At 41.1% G+C, this 26,990-nt stretch overlaps 1 protein-coding gene across 6 annotated transcripts in view; it reads right to left on the minus strand.

The window, feature by feature from the left end:
- MTUS1 (microtubule associated scaffold protein 1) overlaps positions 1 to 26,990 on the minus strand; it is a 136,852-nt gene that overhangs the window by 11,784 nt on the left and 98,078 nt on the right. For 5 of the 6 annotated variants that reach the window (XM_075196455.1, XM_075196473.1, XM_075196465.1 and 2 more), the window contains one exon: positions 21,751 to 21,817. In XM_075196455.1, coding sequence (XP_075052556.1) covers positions 21,751 to 21,817 — 67 coding nt within the window. Of the gene's footprint in view, positions 1 to 21,750; positions 21,818 to 23,200; positions 23,437 to 26,990 lie in introns of those variants that run through there. The other variant, XM_075196498.1, reaches the window with a different exon arrangement.

Genomic DNA, 26,990 nt, shown 5'->3' on the forward strand with positions numbered 1-26,990 from the left:
GAGGAAAATCAAGATTCAGGGGAGTATACAAAATGCAAGCAAATACATGAGTACAATAGATATTCATACATTATTTTGTAATATAGTTAAATGCATATACTGTACCTACCTGTTATAGTAATTGTATGAAGTGGGCTATCATTAGGAAATGCTTAATATAACCCAACCTTAAAATCAAAGAAATCCTTAAAAAGGTGAAGGGCTCTATCGTCAGACAACCTTAACAGATAGGATTATTTTAAATCATTTAACAGAGCTGCATTTGTATTTAAAATATTTTAATCTTCATATTTGGAAAGCTGAGCGTATAACTAGACACACAAGCCACGATTACATAAAGCGGTAATTTAACTACAACACCAATTCCAACAGTTTAGCCGCTCTATTCCTTCTGGGCTAGGATGTGGCGATGCTTGCAGCAAAACTAAGCAGACATGGGCTGCGTCTGGCAACTCTGAGCTCCCTCATCAAGTAATTGTTTATTTGCCAAAACTAGCAGGGACAAATACTTACAACAACAACTTGGAAAACATCTCATTTATGAATAAAATATGCCCTTCCAGAGACAGCGCATAATGAGACATGTAATTAAATTTGCTTCTGCATGTGAACGGATATGAACCTCTGGAAGAGCCATTTGAGAACATAAAACGTGATCATTAGCGACCATCTAGGCTTGATTTAGTTTATAGGTTAATGTTGGGCAACATCCTCCGTTGCCTAGAGCGGCACATTGTATAAAATGACCGGTTCTTAAAAGAAGATAAAAAAAAACAAAAGATGAAATAGGTGAACATTTAATAACCCAATTTTTAGTTTTACAAACACATTTTTACAGTGAAAAACGTATTCAATTATTTAATGTAATCGTTCAGCAGATATATAGGAGTTTGGGAAGTTAGTAGTCCGCCCCCCCCCCCCTTCACCATAGAGTGTAATGTGGATGTCCGTTTAGTACATACCATGCAGCCAGACATTAAAACAAAAAATAAGCAATTTTCTTTATACTAACAACAATAAGATTTACAGAACATGTAACATTACAGTATTTGTTTTTATTGTACTAGGGAGAAAGAACGCTGAATAAACTGAATTACTACTGCTGAAAAAAACCCTGTATTTTTTGCATCACTAACACAAATATTCTTCTGTGCCTAATATTCTACAAATCAGCATTTACCACAGATCAAATTTTGTACAAATTGTTCTTTCATATGTTAATTAGCTCTTGAAATTGTATACATAAGGGTCTACCTCAACCCCTCCATCAGTCTCAGTTTTTCTATATGGGCAACATAAAAGAATGTCTTTGAAGTCTTTATGACGGTAGGTAAACAAAAGGCAAGTAAAGAATATGGATCAATACAATGAGATAATGGCATTAAAAACAGCGTGTCAACTATACAGCTGTAGATTAGACTAAAACATAACAAACACATGTTTACAGCTGCACCACACCAATAATGTATACTTTCTGTTGTATTCAACTATGTACATGACTGCATGAAGTTAGCAATCATTTGGACAATGATGACTATTTATGCCTGGTACACTAAGCAATGGGAGTGGAGTTGCTACAAAACAAACAAACCCCAGAGAGAGACAGTAATAACACTATTAAGTGAGACAAAAAAAAAAAAAAAAGCATATAACAAAAAATACGTCAAACCATTTAGGAGGGGAGAAAAATAGTCTATTGGTACTTTCATATTTCATAAAAAAAAGAAAAAACAAAAAAACAAAAAACAGATGGTCTGGTATGGTTACTACCAGAAAGAGAGATTTATAAGCCAGTGTCCTCAAAGTATAATGTACACCTTTGTGTACTTTTTTTTTTTTTAGAGGTTAAATGTGAAAAGACATACTAAACTCCTCCCTCCCCTCGTTTTACCTACCTCGTCGCTCCATCACTAATGTCTCCATTTACTTCCTTGCTCCTCTTGAACGTTAACTTCATGTTTGGACCTCTCTACCTCTTATCAACTCTATGTAAGCTTTCATTTATTCTAATTGTGTCTTACGTAGTTGCTTTCTCTATGGGCTCTTTTTACATCGATTTTTATGGTTTCTCTTGTATTGTTTGCGGTTTATATATTGCTGAATGTGTGGTGTTGCGGATTATGCGGCGCCTAATAAACTAAAAAGGATGATGAGGATGATAAATAGAAAACAAAAAGGTCTACTTTGAAAAAACAACCACAACCCATGTCTGTTTACATAGTGTAGCACTTAAATTTCCTGTAAATGTATGACCTTTGTGGGCTAGGCATGCATTTATCAGTCTGCTTGGCACACGTTGCAGCTTCATCTGGCTAAAGTCAGGCTGTTTGTGCCACACCATTCAAACCTATTGAGAATGATACTGTGGAGCACGGGGGTGTGGTGAATGTCTGGTATAAACAGAACACTACATACACCTGGCTCACCAAAGCTGAAGAATGGGCACATGTATCCAGTGTACCTTAAAAGCAAATCTACAGAATGGATACTGTAGAGTGAATAGAACATGACTGGATACAATACTATGCACCACTGCAGAAAAAGGAGTCTCTAAGGAATGACTGTGTCAAGTGTGTCCAGTCACATGAGCATAAAAATGCACAAATCAGAATATGCAGCAGATAAGCCCTTCAGAAGCTGGAAACAGACTCTTACAGTACAGTGTATTAATTGTGTACTGAGCAAACAGCACTCATATCGACAGTAATTTTATGACATCATAGGGATAGGGAAGGCAAGATAGATTGTTACTGCACTAACCAGCCATCTAGCTTTATGTGTAATCGTCTTCAGACTAAGGGCACATGCAAATTTCATATATCTTGCATACTTTCATGTTCGCCTGTATACCATAACACTATAATAAAATGGGTCTTAAATAAGGAAGCCATAAGCTTAAAAATAGGTTTCCCGTATGCTGTGCCTGGCAAAAAGTTAAGCTTTGTTGCCTTTCAAATGCACTTGGTGTACAGAAGGGAAGAGGGAGGTATGGGTTTACTAATACAGTGATTCAACAATGTATCTTCTTATAGGTAATAAATTATACAACCCATGCCTTAAACTAACACCCGCCACTGTTATAAAATGCTTCTAGATGTATGTACATGGGTAGGACACTAGAAAACATTTTATACCAAGTGGCATTTTACTTGCTTTAGCATTGTAGTAGCTTTTTTGCTTTTGGATTTCCTACTTGGTCCATTTGTTATTTGCCATTTACCACATGTAAATACATCGACAAGCCTACAGTGAGGTCTAAATCACTAGTGAAAATGGATATCATTAGATTGTTTTCAGGTCTACATTTACTTTTGTCTACCTTGTATGTTGCGGTTTTATGTATGACCTATTTTCCCCACTGTCTTGTAACAGTGCGTTGTGGCACCTTCCAATTCAATGACCATATCAAATGGCTTTTCTTGTAAAAATGTGGATATGAAGCCTAAAAACTCATACATACACTAGTCTTAATCGTAAGACAAAATCTTGTACTTTGACCATATACTTCTGACTATTCATGTAAAAGCAAGGACAAAGCCTCCTTGCATCAGTCTCCTATGTACTTTATAAGTACATAGGACGCCAGTCGAAATGGACACAAAGCAAAGTTACGCAAACACTTGTCAAAACGTGTGTGTGTGTGTGTGTGTGTGTGTATATAGGTCTATAAGCTTATATTATCTTTTTGACTAACTGTTAAAGCTGCTTTAATAGACTTTACGCATTGCAGGCAGTATTTTACGTGTGTTCTTACAGTACACAAAGACCATCACTTACACTGTTTAGTGGACACGTACACAAATAAAAACATTACTTTATTGCCCACTCATCCTGAGACTGGTGTTTTAATATGATTAAATGCATTAGTCAGGGCTGATCTCACTAAGCTGTGCAGTCTGGATTTTGTCATTGAGAAGTCTCAATCTTGTTAAACTACATTTACATTAGCTCACATTAGGAAAGTATCCATTATCCAGAGTGATTCATGTGAAAACAGTAATCGCCAATAGAGTACAGTCAAGTAAGGTTATGGGCAAGCTTTCAATGACGCCATACCATTACCAACATTACAGATCGAACACCTTTGGGGTGGCACAGTGGTTAGCATTGCTGTCAGAAGGCGTTGGGGCCATAAGTTTGATTACCACTAGGATCTTGTGTGGAGTTTGTATGTGACTGCTTGGGGCTGCACTCTGTAGCGGGTTACCATGTTATGGAGAAGGTGCTTGTCTAAGTAGACAGAGTGACAGTAACTGAAATGACTTGTCAGAAATCTTTTACCTCTACCCCCTCCTATTAGGACACAGTCCTAGATAAGTAGAAGTAGATTCAGCTGTATGTAATGGAGAGGCAGTACTTTAGCCAAAACAACCAACATTTTCACTGTCCAAATAAGGGCTGTGCACCAAAAACTCTGCCGAGCCCCACAAGTGGGTGTGGCAGCACCACTTTGGAGGAGTGGTGTGTACTCTGGGGCATCTTTAGGACTTTTGAAATAAGCAGCTAACAACCTACCAAAAATCCTGTTCGACAGGACAATCCCCTACAGTCTCAGATGAACCAAGTGCTTATTCTCAGAACAGAGGTGCAGTGAAAGGTCAGAATAACATTGAACAATGTATTTTGCCTTCACGTTTCTTATATCTGAAATGATCTTGAGGTTTAGTTGTCCTTTCATGAGTGAGAACCGCCAGGCTGCGTCATAGTACAGGTAAAATGAAAGGTTCACTACAAACTTCAGTGGAACAACTCTATACTGGCCAAATTGTCATTGTCTAAGGGATTCTAGATCATCACATATTCCAGGAAAGAGAGAGTAGCCATATTTAAAACAGAAGCTAAAAAAGTATTCCCTATATCTTGTGCCAGAGAAGCATAGGACAAGAGTACTAGCCTAGCCCTATGTCACAGAGAAACACCAATGTAACAGGCTTACAAGATCATCCCTCATTGAAGCTTTTGTGATTAATGTACACTTCAGATTGAGTTCAGTATGGCTACCTCTCTAAACGTGGCATTCCCTGCCCCTGTGTGGCAACTCCTACATATAGACAAATGAAGAAGGTGACTTCTAAATAGTGGAATTCAACCTTCTATATAATGTCTGAGGCCAATAGAAAATGTGAACTATCTGGTCACAGGCAGAAAGAGCATTAATCTTAAATCTAAACATTTGCAGATGAATATGCAATGCCGGCTTCTAACATTCTTCACACATGTTTATGGTGAATTTATTAAGAAAGCAACAAGGAAACATGATATTTCAGATATGTTTTGTCAGCTATTTTAGGTTTCTTCATGATTAGACCACATTTCACAGTTTTGCTATTTGCTATTTAGGCCAACAATAATGAGACGGCTCTGTGTACTCAAGTAAAGCACCGATTTTCCTGTTATGTAGAACTTTGTTGCACAGTGAAATGCACATTTGGTTGTGAAGGTTTTTGTTTTATACAAAATACTAGAAGTATACATTTTGTTTCCCACTACTCTTCCTATAGTTACTTGTACACAATTACCCCAACTACAGAAGGTTACCCCAAAAATTAATGTTATTTCTCAAGAAGTTAGGAATAGAGACACACTGCAAGGGCTGGTGCAATACATTTTCTTAACACGTAATTACTTACACACACCTCCCCCCCCACGTAATTACTTACACACACCTCCCCCCCCCCCACGTAATTACTTACACACACCTCCCCCCCCCCCACGTAATTACTTACACACACCTCCCCCCCCACGTAATTACTTACACACACCTCCCCCCCCCACGTAATTACTTACACACACCTCCCCCCCCCACGTAATTACTTACACACACCTCCCCCCCCCACGTAATTACTTACACACACCTCCCCCCCCCACGTAATTACTTACACACACCTCCCCCCCCCACGTAATTACTTACACACACCTCCCCCCCCCACGTAATTACTTACACACACCTCCCCCCCCCCACGTAATTACTTACACACACCTCCCCCCCCCCCCCACGTAATTACTTACACACACCTCCCCCCCCCCCCCCACATAATTACTTACACACACCTCCCTCACCCTCCCCCTCCAGAAAAAATGTAAGTCTAAGTCTGGTAATGGTAGATTCAGAATTTCCTGGATCTAATAGCAGGTATGGCTATAACTTTTACAATTAGGTTACAGCTACTAAAACGGTCTTGCAGAGGTAACCTGATCTTTAGAGATACCAATGTTGTGACATCACTTTTACAGGAACCGGAGGGTGCTACTGCATAGTTCCTGGTACTAACCTGGGGCAGCTAGAGTCAGCCAACATAAAATACTCAAACCCATCAATATACATGCTTTGATATTCAAAGCAGCTTCACTTGCTCTTTAAACACATGCAAGTATGAAAACTCCCAAAATTATGCAGGTGAATATATTTTTATTATCACTTACATGTATGTTATTATGGACAGCTTTTCACCCTCTGCAGAGACTGTCCCTACAGGGCTGCACGATCCCAACACTGTTCATCTCACCTCACATGTCCTCTCTGTATCTGGCTAAAGCTGGTATCATGACCTTGGCTTTCAGCTGTCATTACATGTGGCTATAGCCAGCTTGACATACAGGGTTACATAACATCTGGTAAAGGACCATTATAAAAGTAAAAATTATAGGGGGGAAAAAGTCTTGTACAGCTGCTGCATAATTAATTTTCATAGGACAGAGTTTGAGAGTGATGTACACAGATCACGCACTTGAAAAAGTGATTAAGCCTCTTCAGGATAAAGTATGCGTTCTATTTTTTTTTAGTCAGTTTTGCACATAGATGGCAGAGATGTCAAATAAAGCATCAACGTACTGCTTACATTGTAATGACAGCTCCACATATCATATGCACAGTTGTGCATGTACCTCATGGAGCCGTCACTCCTACACATTCCTGAATCAGAAAGTGGAACTGCAGAAGTATTAGGACCTACAGCTCCATACCAGCAGCAGCTAATGTTATATTTTACAGGTTTGTGGCAATTTATTGCTGTCAAATTTATGCAAATCCTTAATCTGCACTGAGATATAAGATAATAGAAGACATACACCTATCGGCCACAACATTAAAACCACCTGCCTAATATTGTATAGGGCCCTTTGTGTAGGCATGGACTTCACATGACCTCTGAAGGTGTCCTGTGGTATCTGGCACCAAGACGTTAGCAGCAGATCCCTTAAGTCCTGTAATTGCGAGGTGGGGCCTTCATGGCTCGGTCTTGTTTTTCCAGCACACCCCACAGATGCTCAATCGGAATGAGATCTGGTGAATTTGGAGGCCAAAACAACACCTTGAACTCTATCATGTTCCTCAAACCGTTCCTGAGCATTTTTCGCATGGTGGCAGGGTACATTACCCTGCTGAAAGAGGCCAATGCCATCAGTGAATACCGTTGCCATGAAGGGGTTGTACTTGGTTTGCAGCAATGTTTAGGTAGATGGGTCCTGGCATTCATTTGGGTGCTACTTTGCCACCAAGTTTTCCCAGCAAAACATTGCCCAGAGCATCTCAATACCTCAGCATTGCCTTTTTCACATCGTGCATCCTGGTGCCATCTCTTCCCCTGGTAAACGACACACATGCACCTGGATGTTCACAGGAAATAAAAGAAAATGTGATTCATCAGACCGTGCCACCTTCTTCCATTGCTATATGGTCCATTTGTCACTCATCTGCCCATTGTAGGCGCTTTCGGCGGAGGACAAGAGTCAAAATGGGCACTTTGACCAGTCTGCAGCTACACAGCCCCATACGCAGCAAGCAGACACCTTTCTATAACAGCCATCTATCATTTTTTTCAGCAATATGTGCTACAGTAGCTCTCATGGACTGGACCAGACGGGTTAACCTTCGCTTCCCACTCGCATCAATGAGCCTTGGGCGCCTTTGACCCTGTTGCTAGTTCACAAGTTGTCCTTCCGTGGACCACTTTTGGTACTAACCACTACATAACGGGAACTCCCCACACATTCTGCTGTTTCGGAGATGCTCTGACCCAGTCGTTTACCTATCACAATTTTGCCCTTATCAAAATCGCTCAGATCTTTCCTGCTTCCAACACAACAACTTCAACAACGGACTATTCACTTGCTAACTAGTAAATGCCACCGCTTGACAGGTGCCACTGTAATGAGATAATCAATGGTATTCCCTTCACTTGTCAGTGGTATTAATGTTGTGGCTGATCCGTGTATAAGATAATCTAGCACAGTGATGGGCAAACTACGGCCCGCGGGCCAGATCCGGCCCACTTAGAGGTTCTATCCGGCCCGCCAATATTTTAAAACATTTCATTAAAATATGCATTAAATTATTAGGGCCGATCCTGTGTGAGAACCTTCCTTTTTATGCCTTCCCAGCTATTTCCTCCATTACACTTCATCCTCCTTCCTAAAAGGACACTTCGTAAGTCAATCACTCAAACACCTGCCCGCCCCCTAATGGCTGAAAGTCATGTGAGAAGGCCATATACTAAGGCGGATTTTGATTGGCTGCTGTGCTGTCAGTTAGTGGCTCACCAGAAAGACGGATCTGCAACAACCTGCTGAAATAAGTGCTGTGTCTGTATGATCGCTGCACTTATAGAGGTAACACTGCTATATAACACCCTCCCGTCCCATTCAAAACATTTGTATTATATATTTCGATTTGAGTTTAATAAATTATATTGGCCCGCCTAAAGTTTCTTTTTTATTTGGCCGGCTCCTGAAAAAGTTTGCCCATCACTGATCTAGCACAACTGCGTTTTGCCTCCCCAAACATGGTATTGGATACAAGTGAAAGGGCATAGATTCAACAATCATTCTAATAGCAGAAATAGAAAAAAAAAAAGCCCGTTTTTAACGGAGGGAAAATTAAAAGTTAATTCAAATTTAAGAGATCTCTTACTCGTAAACTCACTATGGAAACTGTTCTAAAAACCTGAATGCAAAAAAAAAAAGTAAATATTCTGGTACTCTCACAGATGTAATGATAAATAAGTGTCTCCTCCCTGGCACTGCGAGACAATGTAATGATGTACGGAATACCAATGCACAAAATTACACACACATTATTCCCTTATCCAGAAAACATGTATGCATTCCATATATTACATTGTAATATATTAGTTTTAAACAGTCGGCTAGCTAAATCCTTTTTCATGTTCGGAGGACAACATTGTATTTATGTAGTGATGACCAGTCCGCTTTAGAGCACTAGAATTGTGCTCAATGGGCAAAAAATATAAAGTGTCACACTAATGAAATATATTGGCAAAGCAATGGTACTACAAATATAAATATATTATACTACACTTCACTAAAATCTGAATTCTACAATTCCAATATCTTGAAAGTGCCATCCTCAACATTCTAAGTGTAGTATTTGTAATCAAATTTCCCAGCAGTTTATGAACACGGCTGAAGCTGGTATGATCTGACAGCAGGGAACGCTCATAGCAGAGCCAAAGTCGATCACCTTCACTCTATATGGCTGGCGTACTGGATCAACCAGCATGATATTCTCCGGCTTCAGATCAGCGTGAATCAGTCCTAAGCTTTTCAGCTTCATTAGGGCAGTGGCAACTTGCTGTAAAATAGGTTGAATATACTTCAAAGGAAGAGGAATGAACTTGTTTTGCTTCAGGAAGTCACACAGGTTCTGCTCCAACATTTCAAAAACAAGGAAAGTGTGATTCTTGTGCTGGAAGCACTCATATGAACACACAAAGTTGCCACTTTCAGCACCTCCCCATACTCTAACACTTCATAATGCACTTTACTTATAGATAAGGATGAGCTGGCTCGGATTCCGCTAATCCGAGCCCACCCGAACAGTGCGGATCCGAGCACTGTTCGGGTATTTCTGGCGCCAAAAAAAAAATGAAAGCGAGACTCGGATTGCATAAATTCCCCGCTTGCGGCCGCCATCTTCATTTGGGCTGTGATCAGGGAAGAGGGAGGTTGTAGGGTAGTGGTGCTCCTGCTCCTGTGTGATCAGTCCAGTGGTGCTTTATTTTTTTGTCCTGTGCTCTGTCCTGCTGAGTCCAGTGGTGCTTTTGTCCTGTGCTCGGTCCTGCTGAGTCCAGTGGTGCTTTGGCCAGTGACTGTCCTGCTGAGTCCAGTGGTGCTTTTGTCCTGTGCTTTGTTCTGATAAGTCCATAGTAATTTTATAATTATTAACAAATTAAATAAAAATGATACAAAAATTTTTTAAATTTTTTTTAAAAAGTATAAAAAAAATTCTAGAGCAATATATTCTTGCAGTCCAGAAATATTAGTACTGCTAAATTAAAATACGTTCACTGTTCTTGCAGTCCAGAAATATTAGTATCAGATATTAAACTACGTTCACTGTTCCTGCTACATCAAAAAAGCATGAACCTGCCCTGCCATCAACTAAAACAAGAGGTAGTGACGCGCTTGAACTCCACCCTCTATATGCTGCAGAGGATGGAGGAGCAGCAAAAGGCCATTCAAGCCTACACAGCCACCTACGATGGGCCACGTGTTTGTGCCGCCCACATCCAGCTACCTCGGTCCAACCTTTTGGACTAAAAACAATATTGTGAGGTGTGAGGTGTTCAGAAAAGACTGGAAATTAGTGGAAATGAATGTTATTGAGGTTAATAATAGTGTAGGAGTGAAAAAAACACCAAAATATGGATTTTAGCACTTTTTATGCTTTAAAAAACAATCAGAACCCGAAATCAGAACCAAAACCTTTCGTGGGGTGTTTTGGCAAAACAAATCAGAACCCAAAACACCAAAAGTGGCCGGTGCACACCCTTACTTATAGACCCCTTGAAACAAAGCTTGGCTGGCAAACGAACAAAGTGCATCAATTAGACCAAAATAAAAAACAAACCTGCTTATAATTTTTATTTTTTTTTAAATACACTTTATTAGTAACATCTTATCTTTAACAATATTACAGAATATTGCTCATGCTGACTTCCTCCACTTCAAGTTCATGCTTGCCTCTTATAGTTCGGCCCTTTCCCTCTCTAAACAATCTTTCTTCAAAGCTCTCATTTCTTCCCAATCCTCCAACCCCCGTCGGCTTTTTGCCACCTTCAACTCCCTCCTCTCCCCTCTCCCTCCCCCCACCACACTCTCTGCTGTCGACTTTGCTACCCACTTCTCCTCCAAGATTGAGTCTATACGTCATGACATTTCCCAGCAGTCCCTTCTTACCCCACCCTCTCCACCCTCCATGCCCATTCTGTCCCCCTTCTCACCCTCCTCTGTTGCTGCTATCTCCTTTCTCCTCTCCAGCTAGCTCACCCTCCTTCTCTTCCTTCACTCCGGTATCTGCAGATGAAGTCCATACCCTTCTCTCTTCCTCTCCCCCCTCCACTTGCACACAGGACCCAATCCCCTCCCACCTCCTCCGCTCCCTCTCTCCCGAAGCCTGCTCCCACCTTGCACACCTCCTCAACCTCTCCCTCTCCTCTGGAATCTTCCCTCCTCTTTTAAACATGCTCTTGTCTCCCCCATAGTCAAGAAACCGTCCCTTGACCCCGCCTCTCTCTCTAATTACCGCCCTATTTCGCTCCTCCCTTTTGCCTCCAAACTCCTTGAACGGGTTGTCTACAACCGTCTTACCTCCTTTCTTTCCTCTCACTCACTACTTGACCCGCTCCAATCTGGTTTTCGCCCCCTCCACTCTACTGAAACTGCCCTCACTAAGATCACTAATGACCTTCTCCTCGCTAAATCCAATAGGCACTACTCCCTTCTTATCCTTCTTGACCTCTCTGCTGCCTTCGATACCGTTGACCACGCCCTCGTTTTGCAAACTCTCAAATCTTTAGGCCTATGTAACACGGTCATCTCCTGGTTTTCCTCTTGCCTCACCAACCGCTCCTTCTCAGTCTCTACATCACCCCCTCTTCTCCTATCCGTTGGTGTTCCTCAAGGCTCCGTTCTTGGCCCCCTACACCTCCTCCCTTGGTGTCCTTATCCACTCTTTTGGCCTCTAGTACCACCTCTATGCTGATGATACCCAAATCTATCTTTCATCCCCTGACCTCTCCCCTTCCCTTCTGTCTCGTGTCTCCTCCTGTCTCTCGGCCATCTCATCTTGGAAATATTGAGTTTAAGGAAGCGTTGGGACATCCAAGACTGAGCTTATAGTCTTCCCCCCTGCCAGGACTCTCCCACCCCCGCTCTCTATTTCTGTTAATAACACTACCCTCGTTTCTGTCCCCAAAGTCCGATGCCTTGGGGTCATCCTTGATTCCTCCCTCTCATTTACGCCTCACATTCTGTCCCTCTCTAAATCCTGTTCCTTCCACCTTCGGAATATTTCTAAGATACGTCCCTTTCTCACCACGGAAGCCACGAAAACCCTTGTTCACTCGCTTATTATCTCTCGCCTTGACTACTGTAACCTCCTTCTCTCTGGCCTACCTGAATCTCGCCTTGATCCTCTTAAGTCCATCCTCAATGCTGCTGCCCGCCTCATTTTTCTCTCCCGCAGGTCTGTCTCTGCAATCTCCCTCCAACAGTCACTACATTGGCTCCCCATACCCTACAGAATTAAATTTAAACTCCTCACTCTCAACTTTAAAGCTCTAATCTTCCCCTTCCTACATCTCCAATCTCATCTCTACCTACACTCCTACCCGCCCCCTCCGCTCTGCCTCTGACCGCCGCTTCACTACTTCACTGATCACCTCCTCTCACGCTCGTCTTCAGGACTTTGCCCGGGCTGCTCCCCTGCTGTGGAACGATCTTCCACGTTCCATCAGGTTAGCATCTACTCTTAAAGGCTTCAAGCGTGCCCTTAAGACTCATTTCTTTATTCAAGTCTATCAGTCCTCCTAACTCTCTTGTCCTGGCTCTCTCCCCTAATCAGTACCACTCTTTTTTGTGTCTCCCCCTTCCCTTTAGGTTGTTGGCTCTCATGAGCAGGGCCCTCTTTCCTTGTGTGCTCCTTCTACTGTTCCTTCACCCTCTGTACCTCTTGGCCTTCTTCGCTAGCCCTGTTTTCCCTGTTTTATTAAGCTTCGGCCTTCTTCCTGCTGATTTCTACCATCCCTTTCACTATCTGTCAGATATAATCTGATTTGCTTTAACCATGCACCTGTGTTTGTATATATTTGTGTATCATGTTGTGTCTTGGTTCTGTTTTCTGTATATGTAATGTACGGCGCTGCGGACCCTTTGTGGCGCCTTATAAGTCAAAGATAATAATAATAATAGCAAAATTCTTGTGAGGTACATTAGTGAGATTACATATGTACATATAAATTGAGCAATATATATGACACTCACAGTGCTTTACAATATAAACTCAACTTTATGTCGATATGGTACCATGAAGATGTTATTTTATTTTGGGTTGTACAAACAAAGGGGGGAGAGAAAAAGAAGAGGGGGAGGAGGGAATGGTACAAGGTAAGATTGGGGGGGGGGGGGGCAGAACAGGTTGGAAGGACTAGGGGAAGGGAGAAGGAATTCCCGCTTTCAGCAGGAGAGAGCAGTCTAATCTGGTGTTTCCAGAAACGAGTCAGGTTCAACTAGAATTGAAGCAGGGGTTACAATATGAAGCCCAGGGAGACCAGACTTTGTTAAAGGACAAGGAGGAGTCCCTAAGCACACTAGTGATATGTTCCATCTGATAGGTGTGCCAGACCCAACCACAGACCATTTGGAGAGTTGGGGGTATGGGATTCTTCCAGTAGGCAGCTATTTGACAGGTAGCTGCACTGATTATGTGCCAGAGAAGCTTATGAGTATGTGTTGGGAGGTCTGAAAGAGGTAGGGGCAATAACACATGCTTAGGATCGGAGGGTACGGGGGTGTCGAGAACAGCCGCTGCTGGTAATGTGAGAACCTCCGTCCAGAACGGGCGCAGTTTGGGGCAGTCCCACCAAGTGTGCATGAAAGTGCCAATGTGGCCACAGTTTCTCCAGCATGTTGGACTCGTTTGAGGATATATAGTGTGGAGCCTAGACGGAACGTAGTACCATCTGTGGAGCAATTTATTGGCATTTTTTTTTTAATACGGACATATTTGGAACAGCGTGATGTCCATTCTTATATGTCTGACCATTCTTCTGGGTCTAGAGACGCTCCCAAGTCCACCTCCCACTGCGCCTGGAATCGGTCCTTGGCCTCTGTGGAGGTGGGGAGCAAGGCATTGTACAGCGTGGAGATAAGACCTTTTGAGGATGGTCCTGAAAGGCATAGATTCTCAAACACAGTTAGAGGCCTAGAAGATAATTGAACCTTAACCTGTTGGTGATAATGTCAGATTTGCAAGTATTGGTGGAACTGTCCCTTCCCCAGCCCGCACCGGCCGGCTAGCTCTGAGAACTGAGGGAACGTTGGGGTCCCCGTTATGTGATTTAGCAGCAATAATTTGCCCTCCTCCGCCCATTTTGTGTACATAGGACGTGATCGGCCCGGCATAAAGGCTGCGTTCGACCAAAGATGTATTCGTATCAGAGGAGCAGGAGATAAAGTTGCCATTCTATTACATCGGGACCAGATAAAGAGGGAGAGGGCTATCACTGGGTGAGCTCGAGAAGGGGCTGGGCGCTGCGCAGCTGGGAGCCAGAGGGTAGAACAAATCGGTGAGCCTCCTAAAAGATCTGATTCTATGTCAACCCAGACCCTGGTTCCAGGCAGGGAGTGCCATTGGACACATTGTGCTAAATATAATTATTTTTTTAACCCTTTCCTGACCATAGTGACATGACCTGGGAGGATCAATTACAATTAAAATACATTACTAATGTAGCCCTTATACTGTTGGTACCACCATTAGCAAGAAACCATTTGGATAGCAGGCGGTGAGGAGTAGCTATAGACATCTGGACAATCTTCTGGGATAGTGAGGTGCTTTTCAAATGATCCTGCGTTTGTGTCAGTTCCCCAGTGAACCCCAGTATGAATATTTTTTCACCTCAAGAGATTAGAATTCTTTAGCTCAGTGCTTAATTAATTTGTTAAGACTGCATGATTATACTGAATATTGAAAGCTTGCATAGCAACTAAATTAATGAAGCTGTAGTAAGCTTTCAATATTAAGCATAAAGTGTTAAATTAAATAACCCTTTAAAGTATTTTCTCACATATCAATATTTTTAAGAAACAAGTAAAAACATTTCTGGTGATTTCAAAAATATATTTACTATATAAATATTTTATAGATTTGCCTGTATTATGCATACCATTAAGACATTGGTGATTTTTTTTTTCTAAACTTGTTACTCATCGGTCGATTTGTGTTTAACAGATTCAGCGATTAGGCAATCTGTAAACCACCATTTCTTCAAATCACCCGTTAGCAAATGAACCCAAGTGTCTAAATTCACTCAGCTCAAAATCTTACTTAAATAATTGCAATTTCGCATTAACCTAGAGTCTTTCTTGAACTGTCAAGAAGCATGTTCCACATTTAGTAATAGTAAATATTAGCTGTCCACTGCATGAGTAAGTCATCTCATGAACTAGCCTGGGCAATGTGCTGCCGTGGTAATTACAAGCTTGAGTCGTTAAAGTAGTTTTTACATCACTGGCTTACTGCCAACCATGTGATATGAGGCAGTGCTCAGAGACAAAGACATATGTATACACACCCCCCCCCCCCCCTCCCAACTTAAACAACCCTAAACACATGGAGCACCTACCACACATCAAAGTGACCCTATCACACTGACACAAGGAGGTGACACACATGGAGCACCTACCACAGTGATCCTATCACACTGACACAAGAGGGTGACACACATGGAGCACCTACCACAGTGATCCTATCACACTGACACAAGGGGTGACACACATGGAGCACCTACCACAGTGATCCTATCACACTGACACAAGGGGGTGACACACATGGAGCACCTACCACAGTGATCCTATCACACTGACACAAGGAGGTGACACACATGGAGCACCTACCACACACCACAGTGATCTTATCACACTGACACAAGGGAGTGACACACATGGAGCACCTACCACACACCACAGTGACCCCATCACACTGACACAAGGAGGTGACACACATGGAGCACCTACCACACACCAGTGATCCCATCACACTGACAAGGAGGTGACACACATGGAGCACCTACCACACACCACAGTGACCCCATCACACTGACACAAGGAGGTGCCACACATGGAGCACCTACCACAGTGACCCCATCACACTGACACAAGGAGGTGCCACACATGGAGCACCTACCACAGTGATCCTATCACACTGACACAAGGGGGTGATACACATGGAGCACCTACCACAGTGATCCTATCACACTGACACAAGGGGGTTACACACATGGAGCACCTACCACACATCACAGTGCTCCTATCACACTGACACAAGGAGGTGACACACATGGAGCACCTACCACACACCACAGTGCTCCTATCACACTGACACAAGGGGGTTACACACATGGAGCACCTACCACACACCACAGTGATCCTATCACACTGACACAAGGGGGTGACACACATGGAGCACCTACCACAGTGATCCTATCACACTGACACAAGGGGGTGACACACATGGAGCACCTACCACAGTGATCCTATCACACTGACACAAGGAGGTGACACACATGGAGCACCTACCACACACCACAGTGATCTTATCACACTGACACAAGGGAGTGACACACATGGAGCACCTACCACACACCACAGTGACCCCATCACACTGACACAAGGAGGTGACACACATGGAGCACCTACCACACACCAGTGATCCCATCACACTGACAAGGAGGTGACACACATGGAGCACCTACCACACACCACAGTGACCCCATCACACTGACACAAGGAGGTGCCACACATGGAGCACCTACCACAGTGATCCTATCACACTGACACAAGGGGGTGATACACATGGAGCACCTACCACAGTGATCCTATCACACTGACACAAGGGGGTTACACACATGGAGCACCTACCACACATCACAGTGCTCCTATCACACTGACACAAGGGGGTTACACACATGGAGCACCTACCACACACCACAGTGACCCCATCACACTGACACAAGGAGGTGACACACATGGAGCACCTACCACAGTGCTCCTATCACACTGACACAAGAAGGTGACACACATGGAGCACACTACTACACATCACAGTGACCCTATCACACTGACAAGGAGGTGAAAGATATGTATCTAGTATGGGGAAGGCTGCTTGGTTATTCTAAAGTAAAGAATACATTTTGATGGTGTGTGAAGGAAGAGGAGATTTCATATTAGTCAGACCAAATGAGTTTGACATTAAAGTGTTAGTGGGTGTTTTACATTATTTTAAATCTGCAAAATGAAAGTGTATAACATGATTGAAGCATATGAATATTACAAATATATAATCATTTTAATGTTTAAACATGTTTATAATAGCTTTATAGATACAGTCTCTGACAGTTGAGCACATAAGAAATTATGGCTGCACTGCATATACAATAAATATGAAAAAGATGACAAAAAAAAAAAAAAAAGTCTGATTGTTTTCTTAAACACAGCAAAAATAAACACCTCCATGCAATGTAACTTCAGTGGCACTTGCTGGTTTTCACCTATGGTTAATAATTGAGGCTTCACAGGTCTGCCCCAACAGGCCAGTGTAAATATAATTAATGCTAATTTGTCTAGACTCCACAGGGGCCTTGAAAACAAAGCTACTCATATGATTGCATGACCACTGGTAAAAAAAACCATTCAGTCTTCAGCAATAAAATAACAAAAATAAAATACTTGATAGTTGAGTGACTGATTTTACTGGGAGGGATTGAGGTGATCTGGGGGATAAAATCATCAACACGTATCAATCCAGTCTAAGTCCAAGGATTACCTGATCATTTCTGTCCATTTTGGCTTACCACAAAGTATACTTTTGTTCAATGGGTGAGCTAAATGAATACAATTTTGAGCAGTCCTATACTACCAATAAGAGTCAAAAATTATTGGCCATGAATCAAGACCACCCATGCCAACAACAGGCCAGCTTTTGAGGAGAGTTTTGTTGTCTAAGACATAAACTGTCCTTGGGCTCAATATATGTTATTCCAGCACCCGCTAACACTGGAGCTCATACAGCACAAAAAAAAAAAAAAAAAAAACACAAAAAAAAAAAAAAGGTTGAAAGTCAACGTTTCCAAATTTCAAGATCCTAGCAAGCACATGATTATTACTCCACCACCAATTGAGATTGTAAACTGAAGGACAAACACATATGGGAACAGATTTCAGTAACTGTAGGGATTAGAAAAGATGAGTCAAAATAAAAGCATTTTTGTAACTACTCCTGGCCTCTTTGTAAGAGAATTATGAAGGGAATGACCTACCAATATTTAGTAAAACACATCTTCTGATCATTAGTGCAGAAATCCTAAAATAACCCAGATTCCAGATAAACAATATAATATGGTCAGCCAATCAGGCGGTTTAGTCCCAAACATGCTGCTGTTGATGCTAAAGTGATTGCCAATCAGCATATTTTCTGCAGTTTTGGGGACTGGCAGAAAGTGAGGTCAGGTGATCTGCCCGTGTATGCAATCATTATTAAATACAAAGCACAAACCCTTTTAGACATTTAGCATTATTTAATTATACTAAATAAGACCTAAGCAAGGTCTAGCTAAACCAGGGAAACTACTGTACTTACAGGAACAATTTGAATGAAAAGACAGTGAAATTGTACCTTTAGTATACAAATACAAGACAAACTGGTTTCTCTACTTGTTAGCTAAAAATTAAAAAAAGGGATTGTGTTTTAACTGGCTGAAAACTAGACTTGTAACCAGGTTTCAGGATTAGGTGGCCTGAGAGAATTTTTAAAGCATTCAGTTTTGTTACTGGAAAAAGTTGTGGGGTAAATCCATCAAATGATGCTTCAAGAATAAGAGGAAGTCAAAGGAGAGCAGACACAGGTTTTTACTCTAAACCAGTGGATTCCAAACTTTTTTAGCTCAAGGCACCCTTGGGGTCTCCATAATTTTTTCAAAGCACCCCTAAGCCAAAATAATTACCAAGTATTCTCCAGTCTTGCTTACCACTGACCTGGCCGAGGCACCACTGCGAGATCGCCGAGGCACCCCAGGGAGCCTAGGCACACAGTTTGGGAACCACAGCTCTAAACAATCTGACCTTTTATAAAATGTGCCACTTCCCAAATGTCCGTAAGTATCACAAACCTGCAAACAGAACCCAAGAACACCTATATGTGTATATACTAGGTAATGTAGCAGCCTGCTGCATATTGTAAACAATCCATTCAGTATATCTGTTCTAGAGAGGAAGCACAGCGGCCTTCACTATGGATGGAAAGTATTTGTAATGGGCTTATTTTATATTTCATAATATTATCCAGGATAAAATTGTAGATTATACATATATTTTGTATCCACCGTAAGTTAAAGGTTCATCTTTCCACTACATCAACAATAGAAATCTGAAGATTTTTGAGAGTAGAGTGATTTTTTTCACTCTCAAAAATCTAAGGAGAACATAACTATTTACAGGCTTAACGAGCAAGAACAATTTGACAAGGTTTATAAACAGATACAAGGTCATTACAAGGCTAGTGGCTCCAGACAGAAATACCACTAGCATGATAAGAGGTGTCAAACTGCTTTCTTTTTTCAAAGGTACTTAATACAGCTGAGACACTTTGTGTATAGATAAGAACTTCTATCTAACACTTAACTCTACAGCTGCAAAAAGTAATTCATGGCCCAGTAATAACAGTGTACCTGTAACAAATGTAGTAATAAAGAGAGTCTAAACAATGACAATGAAGTACAAAGAAAAATTGTGTAAAATATTTAAAAAAGTATTTCTAGTTTAGCAATACTTTCTGCTATTATCTGCAATCTACTTTTGAGAATATATCCCATGGTATGGATTAAGATGGTTGGACAGTTCCCCTTTGTGGTATACATATAGTGTGACTTATTAAAGTAACGGACATAAAAGATTTGATCAGTGAAACTGAAGACCTGCAAAGTATACAGTTCCTCAAAGAATCAGAAGTCAATGTAACAGGCCACAATAGCTGCAAGCATTGTTAAGGTAGCTACGGTAGATTGGATATCAAAAAGTAGGACCCATCCCCTATTAACAAGTAAAATAAAACTAGGGTCATCAACTAGACAAAGGAGTGACAAGACTTTTGTCTACTTCAAATAAAGTTCCCATAATTCATGTTTCAGGTTAAGAACATGGGACAGTCGCCAAAAATAATGGCATTTCCATATTATAATTACTTACCTCTCCTGCAAAGTATACTCATCTTTTACCAGGGGAAAGAAATGACTCATTGTTCCTGTACAGACATGCCTTATATAAAGTACCATCATCCCTCTCATACTTCAAGGTTTTGTGCTGATAAAAATGTGGACAGAGATAAAGTAGTGATGGTACAGCCTTGAAGACCACAAGAATCTGATTAAGGGATCAGTATGAATGAGCTTTAAAACATGGACAAACAAGCCAGAGTGTTTGGCCCCAAAACAACCGATAACCCATAATATTCATATCGAAACAGATTCCAAAAGGATTCAGTTATTTGCAAAACTCCCCAAAAAATGGATCTGTGTCTTCAGAGTGACTGTTTATCAAAGTACTGTAAACCCATAAGTGAATAGACCTGCTAAGTTTAGCTCTAGCTTACATACTGCCCATTAGGAAATTATGTGAGCAAAGTGAATGTCTTCGATAAGCTTGCAGAAATACTCCGCTTTATGAGACTGTCTCCAGATTGTACATGGGCCTTCCTTGTTACATTTGACTGTGCGCTCTCTCTACAGTCTTTCTAGACAATATATAAAGTCTGCCCCGGAGAGCACCCAGCATATACTGACAGCTTAATTCTACTTCTGTATCAAGCTTTTGAGCATGCTTTCTTATTTGCTTGCTCCCAGGCAAACAAGTGCATGGAGGAGCAAGATCACCCATGTGTAAGCAACCTGTGAAATGCAGAGCAGATGTTTCTCATCACAGGTACACCACATAAGTAGGTATGTCTTTCCTACGTTCAAATAAGAACAGGGTTTTTTTTTTTTACCCCTTTATAGATACATAACATATTTAAAACCCATTTTCATAACATAGCTGATAATACGGTCATGTGACAATTCTATAAACAGACAACAATAAAATCAACAATCATTGTTAGTATGGAATGCAATGATTCATGTTTTTAGGAGCGGCCTTCCAAGTACCTGCCGATAACCGCTAATCATTGGGAAAAACTGCATCACTATGTACCGGCATAGAGGGAACACAGCAAGTTTACTTTTGTGTGGGATGGGTTTGAACAGACAAAACTGGCTTCCCTGAGGAAGAACTTTGCCTCTGGAAACAGGTCTGCATTCTACAGAGTGGTGCCTCAGTGAGATAACTGCCAGGAATCTGATGAACCCGGGGTCAACTAACAGGCTCTAGAGAAATTCAGAACTCCAGAGTTTCCATGGGAATCTGCCTTAGGGGAAAAGCCATTTACAAACTTAAAAAACTTTAACTCTTTGGCACAAAAAAAAATGAGAGGGTAAAGCATTGAGAAGACCACAGTAAGTCAATTAAGGAGGATAACTTTAATATGTAACTATAGGAAACCATGTAAGTTTACAAGGGACTACAGGCCATAATTCTTGCAGATTACAAATAAAGCATGGGGACTTCATACATAAAGACACCAAAGTTTACCAAACCTAAGAATTGCATACGTCATATATACAAAGCAAGTTGTTTTATTCTTACCTAAATCCCCACGCAAGTTCAAAAGTTCCTGAGATAATTCCTTCTGTTTCCTCAGAGCCTCTTCACGCTGTAACAACAAATATTTGTGTAAATATGAATGCATCACCTTTTATACATCTGTGAGCAAGTTAAACAGACAAGCAAGATGTTCCATACCAACAGAACTATAAAACTAGCATGTTGCCGTTAACCTTGTTAACCTTATCATTACCACATGCATCTGCAAAACATCCTTAGAAATGTATTTTAAATGGACTTGTGATTGACAAACCGCTATGATAATTACCACTGTGTCTACCAATCAACATTACAGATCATTTAGGATTGGAAATTCTGGCTGTGCTTGATTTATTCCTCTCTGGATCTAAAGGAATAGTTATTAACAAAACTTTCCACCAAAACATATGAGAAACAAATCAAATGAAAAAATAAATAAATAATAAAATCCATGAACCACTTTCCAAACCACCCAGCACAGCATATAATGTAGCAAACAGAAATACTAATACAGCAGCTGCCTGTAAAAAAACAACAAAAAACTGCAGATTCATTGCTTGCCAAGTGGTGAATCTCTTTGCAGTAAAACACTGATCTACAAGATGTATCTAAACAAACAAAAAATAATATTTAAACATTGCCAAAATCTTCAGCTGTACTGTACAAAGTTATATGTACATTGCATAACAATGACGTGATTCAGAAAGTACACAAGCAAGAGAAAATATAAATGAGAACCTTGCTCAAAGAGCTGACAATCTAAAGGATTGAATGTAAAGGAAAGGAAATGTATATGTACTGTGACAAGTTCTAATAGGTCAGGTGAGAGGAGAGTTATTTTGGAGTCAGGTTATAGGTTTGTCTGAAGAAGCATGAGTATCTGGTGGCATGTAGCCCCCCATAATTTAAAACAACGTCCTTTACTTGCCCCCTCGCCCCTATCATTGCTCAGCAGACCAGCTCTTATGCGAGGAGGAATTCTTGTTAGTATAATTGAATGGACACAATCCATTTCCCAGAGAGCATAATTTCATTAGGTCTGCAGGGACGGGCAAGTTTGCATAACAAAGCAAAACGTATTTTTAATCATTTTTTCCCCATGTAAACATATGCATTTAAAAGAACAGATTGAATATAGTAAAGCAAGCATAAAAGGACTAAAAATGAGAAAAATACATTCTTATAAAGAACATGACAATCCCAGGATGACAAAGGAGTATTATCAGTCTCACCGCTTGTACGCAATATCCTTCTGGAGACACTAACAGATGTAAACAGTACAGTAAAAGCAGAACAAGTTACTGCTCCCTGTAACGATCTGCTCTTTGCAAAACGTCCTATGTTGGCATTGCTCCCCTTTCTGCAGCAAGTACTTCCTAACAAAAGACCAAAAATATATATTCTGTACAAAAAACCCACAAAATAAAAAACCAAAACAAACCACACAAATTACCCTGGTTGCAGCACATGGGGCGTAGACGCACAGTTTGCTGCTTGAACAACCCATTTTAAAGCTTCTGTATTCCCAAGGTGTACACTCCTGGAGGACGCACTGCAGCCAAAACTGGTCTGGCCACATCTAAAGAACAGCTGATAGGAGTTCCATAGGACTCAGCCTGTCTGCTTGACACTCATGCTTTGCAGGTTTCCTGAGCTCCTTGTACTGATCCCTCCCAGCTCCTAACACATACTGCAGTCCCTGCTCCTGGCACCAGCAGCCAGTGATTACTTTAAGCCACAACCCCTTTCAAATATGAAAAACGAGAGGCAGACATTAGCTTGATCGATTGCCACTTACTCAAATATCAGCTTGGATGGCAAGGCAGAGACTGAGCTCAGTACTAAGTAGAGCTTATATTTAGCATATAGGGAGCTTTCTGTTTAACCCATTTAAATGCATTAGAAACTTTGAAACACATTTTGAAAAGGTTATATTTAGCTTTTTTCTGGGTCATTAAATATCCAGCCTACCAATTCGCTAGAAATTAGTGACATCACTGAGGCATCGGTGATGTCACTAGCTCCTAGTGAAAATACAGGCAGTATTCTCACAAACATTGGTTCACCACTACTTTCACTGTGAGGGGACAGGTACAAAGTAAGTTTTTATAGGGGATGCTGCTATTTACGATATCATTATCAAGAGAAGACTATTGTCCTCTCTTTTTGGCACTTGTCTACAGCTCTTTATTGCCAACATGACATTTCTCACATGATACGGTTAAGGAATGATTGCCCAGTTTGCTAGAGCCATATTTATCATATTAGTGGGGTGGAATATTTGGTTTTATGTAAGTATCTATAGGCAGACAACTGTTATTACAAAATAAAAGGGCAGAAACTACTACTGGCCAATCAGTTTGCAGCCTAAAGAACAGAAAGCGGTAACATTACAGTACATTACATAATGTATATTATGTCTAGAGAGAACAGAGCACTGACCTATTATGTACATTTCTAGTGCATCATTATTTATTCATATACCTCAAGACATAAATTGCAGATCCTTTTCCCTTTCACTTCAGGAGATACTTAAGCCATGGAAGAGTACAGAACACTATGGTCGCAGGTGAATGGGTTATGAGCAGTCAGCTCACTCATCACAATGGCACTATTTCAGCTAAGGATATCCGGGATATGGAGCTGTTGATTTAAGAGGTGTGCTGCACATGCCAATTAAACAGTTTATAATACCAATTAATTGTGTAACATTAACAGTGCAAGAGTTCAAATGATTATATCTTAAACGGGGTGGGGGTTGCACAGGGGGAGCTGTTGCCGTATATACAAAGAGGGCAACAATTAAAATACAACAGTAAAAAAACATCATGTTTGGGGGCAAAAGTCAGTTTAACAGCAAAAACCACCACATACAATATGCTACAAGTTGTTTAGACTCCAGTTCTTATGGTAAACATGATAATCTAACTACTGGGAAAGCCCAGGTGGGAATCACCACAAGGCGCTGTTCTCAGCCCTGTTATTCTTACTGTACACCTCTACTCTGTGAGCTTATTAGCTCAGTCAGCCTCCAGGACTCTACGCTGATGACAACTAAATCTTTATCTGCTTTCTACATCTCCTGCTCTTTATCTCGTATGACCAACTGTCTCTGCCATTTCCACATGGATGTCCCAAAGCTAACTAAACTCTTACCATGTCCAAACAGAGCTCATCATCACGTTTCCTCCTCCCAGAGTTACCCCATGTCCTAAGATCTGCCTCACTGTCAACACAACAATTTCCTCAGTCACCTACGTATGCCTTGGTGTCACCTTTGACTCTCTCCCATCTTCAAAATAGTGTTAGAATATACCCCTTTCTTACCAAAGCTGCAAAACTCTTAACATTCTCATCTTCTCCCACCTCAACTATTGCGGCCTCCTCCAATCCTCCACGCCACCTAACCATCTATACCCATTTCAATCAGTCCTAAATGCTGCAGCAAGAATGATCTTCCTCTATACCACCTCCACAAATCCCTACACTAGTTCCCCATATCTTCCAGAATCCAATTCAAAATTACTCACTCGTATCTACTACATACTTGCAGACTTTTATATAGTGAAGTCCGGGAGATCCCAAACATGGGGCGCGGCTGGTGGGCAGGATGTGACGTGACAGGTCAATTGCTTCATTTTGGCCCCGCCCCTTACTGGATAAGACCATTTTGTCGTGGGTGGCGCCAAAATGGTGCGATTCACCGCGAACTGCGTCATTTTGGCCAACAAACTGCAGTATGTGGGAGACTTGCCTGTTCTCCCGGGAATCTGGAAGACCTATCTGGATTTCGGGAGTCTCCCGAACATTCCGGGAGTGTTGGCAAGTATGATCTACTAAGCACTCACACCACCACCCCTACAAGCAACCTAATACAACTGTCCATTTATTTTGTTACATTTAGAGATGATCAATCATTTCCTAGTTAATAGCAAAAAATAAATATGGAAGGAGAATGCTAGAAGCAGTCCAGGCAAAAACTGGGTCACATTTAAAAAAAAACCAAAAAAAACCAAAAAACATTTAAACTATATTTTGGGTATTCTGCTCCAACCCAAGTTGTGTTCTGGACAATACATCCCATACCTTTATACATGTATCAGCAGTTTGAGAAAGGATCGAATGAAGTTTACCAAAATTGTAAAAACAACCAGAACATCGTAGCCCCATTTCAGGGATATGGATGAAGTTCTATAAATCTTCAGTCAGTAATCAGCTTGGGAAGTTCTAGTATAGCTTATGCTGGTACCCAACACCTGGTTTACCTTGATATTTTAATAAGTAATGCAAATCACGAATGGCACAGGCACAAGCAGGTTGGAGGTAGGAATCCCTTAACTCCAGATGATATCAATACATAGTGAGGTGTTCCTTCAAGGATGCCTGCATGACATAATTCATGTGTGAAGATGTCTGAACTTGAATTGTTTGCAGCTATTTACACTAGAATTTACTTTCTAGCGATCAGCTGCTGTAGGGAGAGCCCCGTATGCTGAATTCTGGAACTAAATTTTCCAAGTATTCTGAACCATTGAGTTTACACATTGGAGTCAGACAACGTTATTACATAAAGGATTTTAAAGTATTTTTAATCTCTATGTTAAGAACCAGAGCTTTAAGAATTGTTCTCAAGATAAACACATAACTGGCAAGAAAGACAACAGACTGTAGTATCAGCACATACACAATAGTATGTGAATTCGAAAAAGGGCAATTAACCAATTAAAAATATACCTAAATTCTGTATACAACCAGATGAAGGACAAGTTAGAAGATTTGTGTGATACACTGTGCATATACTCCTGATAAATACAGCATGTAAGGGACCCTGGATGGGGCACTAAGCTCATTAAACATGACAAGATGGATAAGGAATCCTTGGCCCAGATATGTGATAAGGCATGGGAACACTTCTCCTGCAGTGTAGTGATTGTGTTAAGTGACTAAACAAAGGAATAACATTGGAACACAGACCACCAGCTTGATAACAAGTTTACCAAGAAGCCACATTTTATTTTACATGCTTTGTGGTAATCCTATTCGCTCTAATTATCCTTTCAGTCAGGGATGTATAAGGCCAAAGTGTTTGTATAATCAATGGTTCAATGTAAATCTCATACATTTACGTTTAGACTACACTGCCCCCTCCTCTTTGGAACACTTATTACATATGTAAATTGTGTTAAATCAAGCAAACACCACAAATCTAGCCCTATGTTGTATGCAGTCAGTATGATCAGAGA

Source organism: Mixophyes fleayi, chromosome 1 (genome assembly GCF_038048845.1).
Source record: "Mixophyes fleayi isolate aMixFle1 chromosome 1, aMixFle1.hap1, whole genome shotgun sequence".
Taxonomy (NCBI): Eukaryota; Metazoa; Chordata; class Amphibia; order Anura; family Limnodynastidae; genus Mixophyes; species Mixophyes fleayi.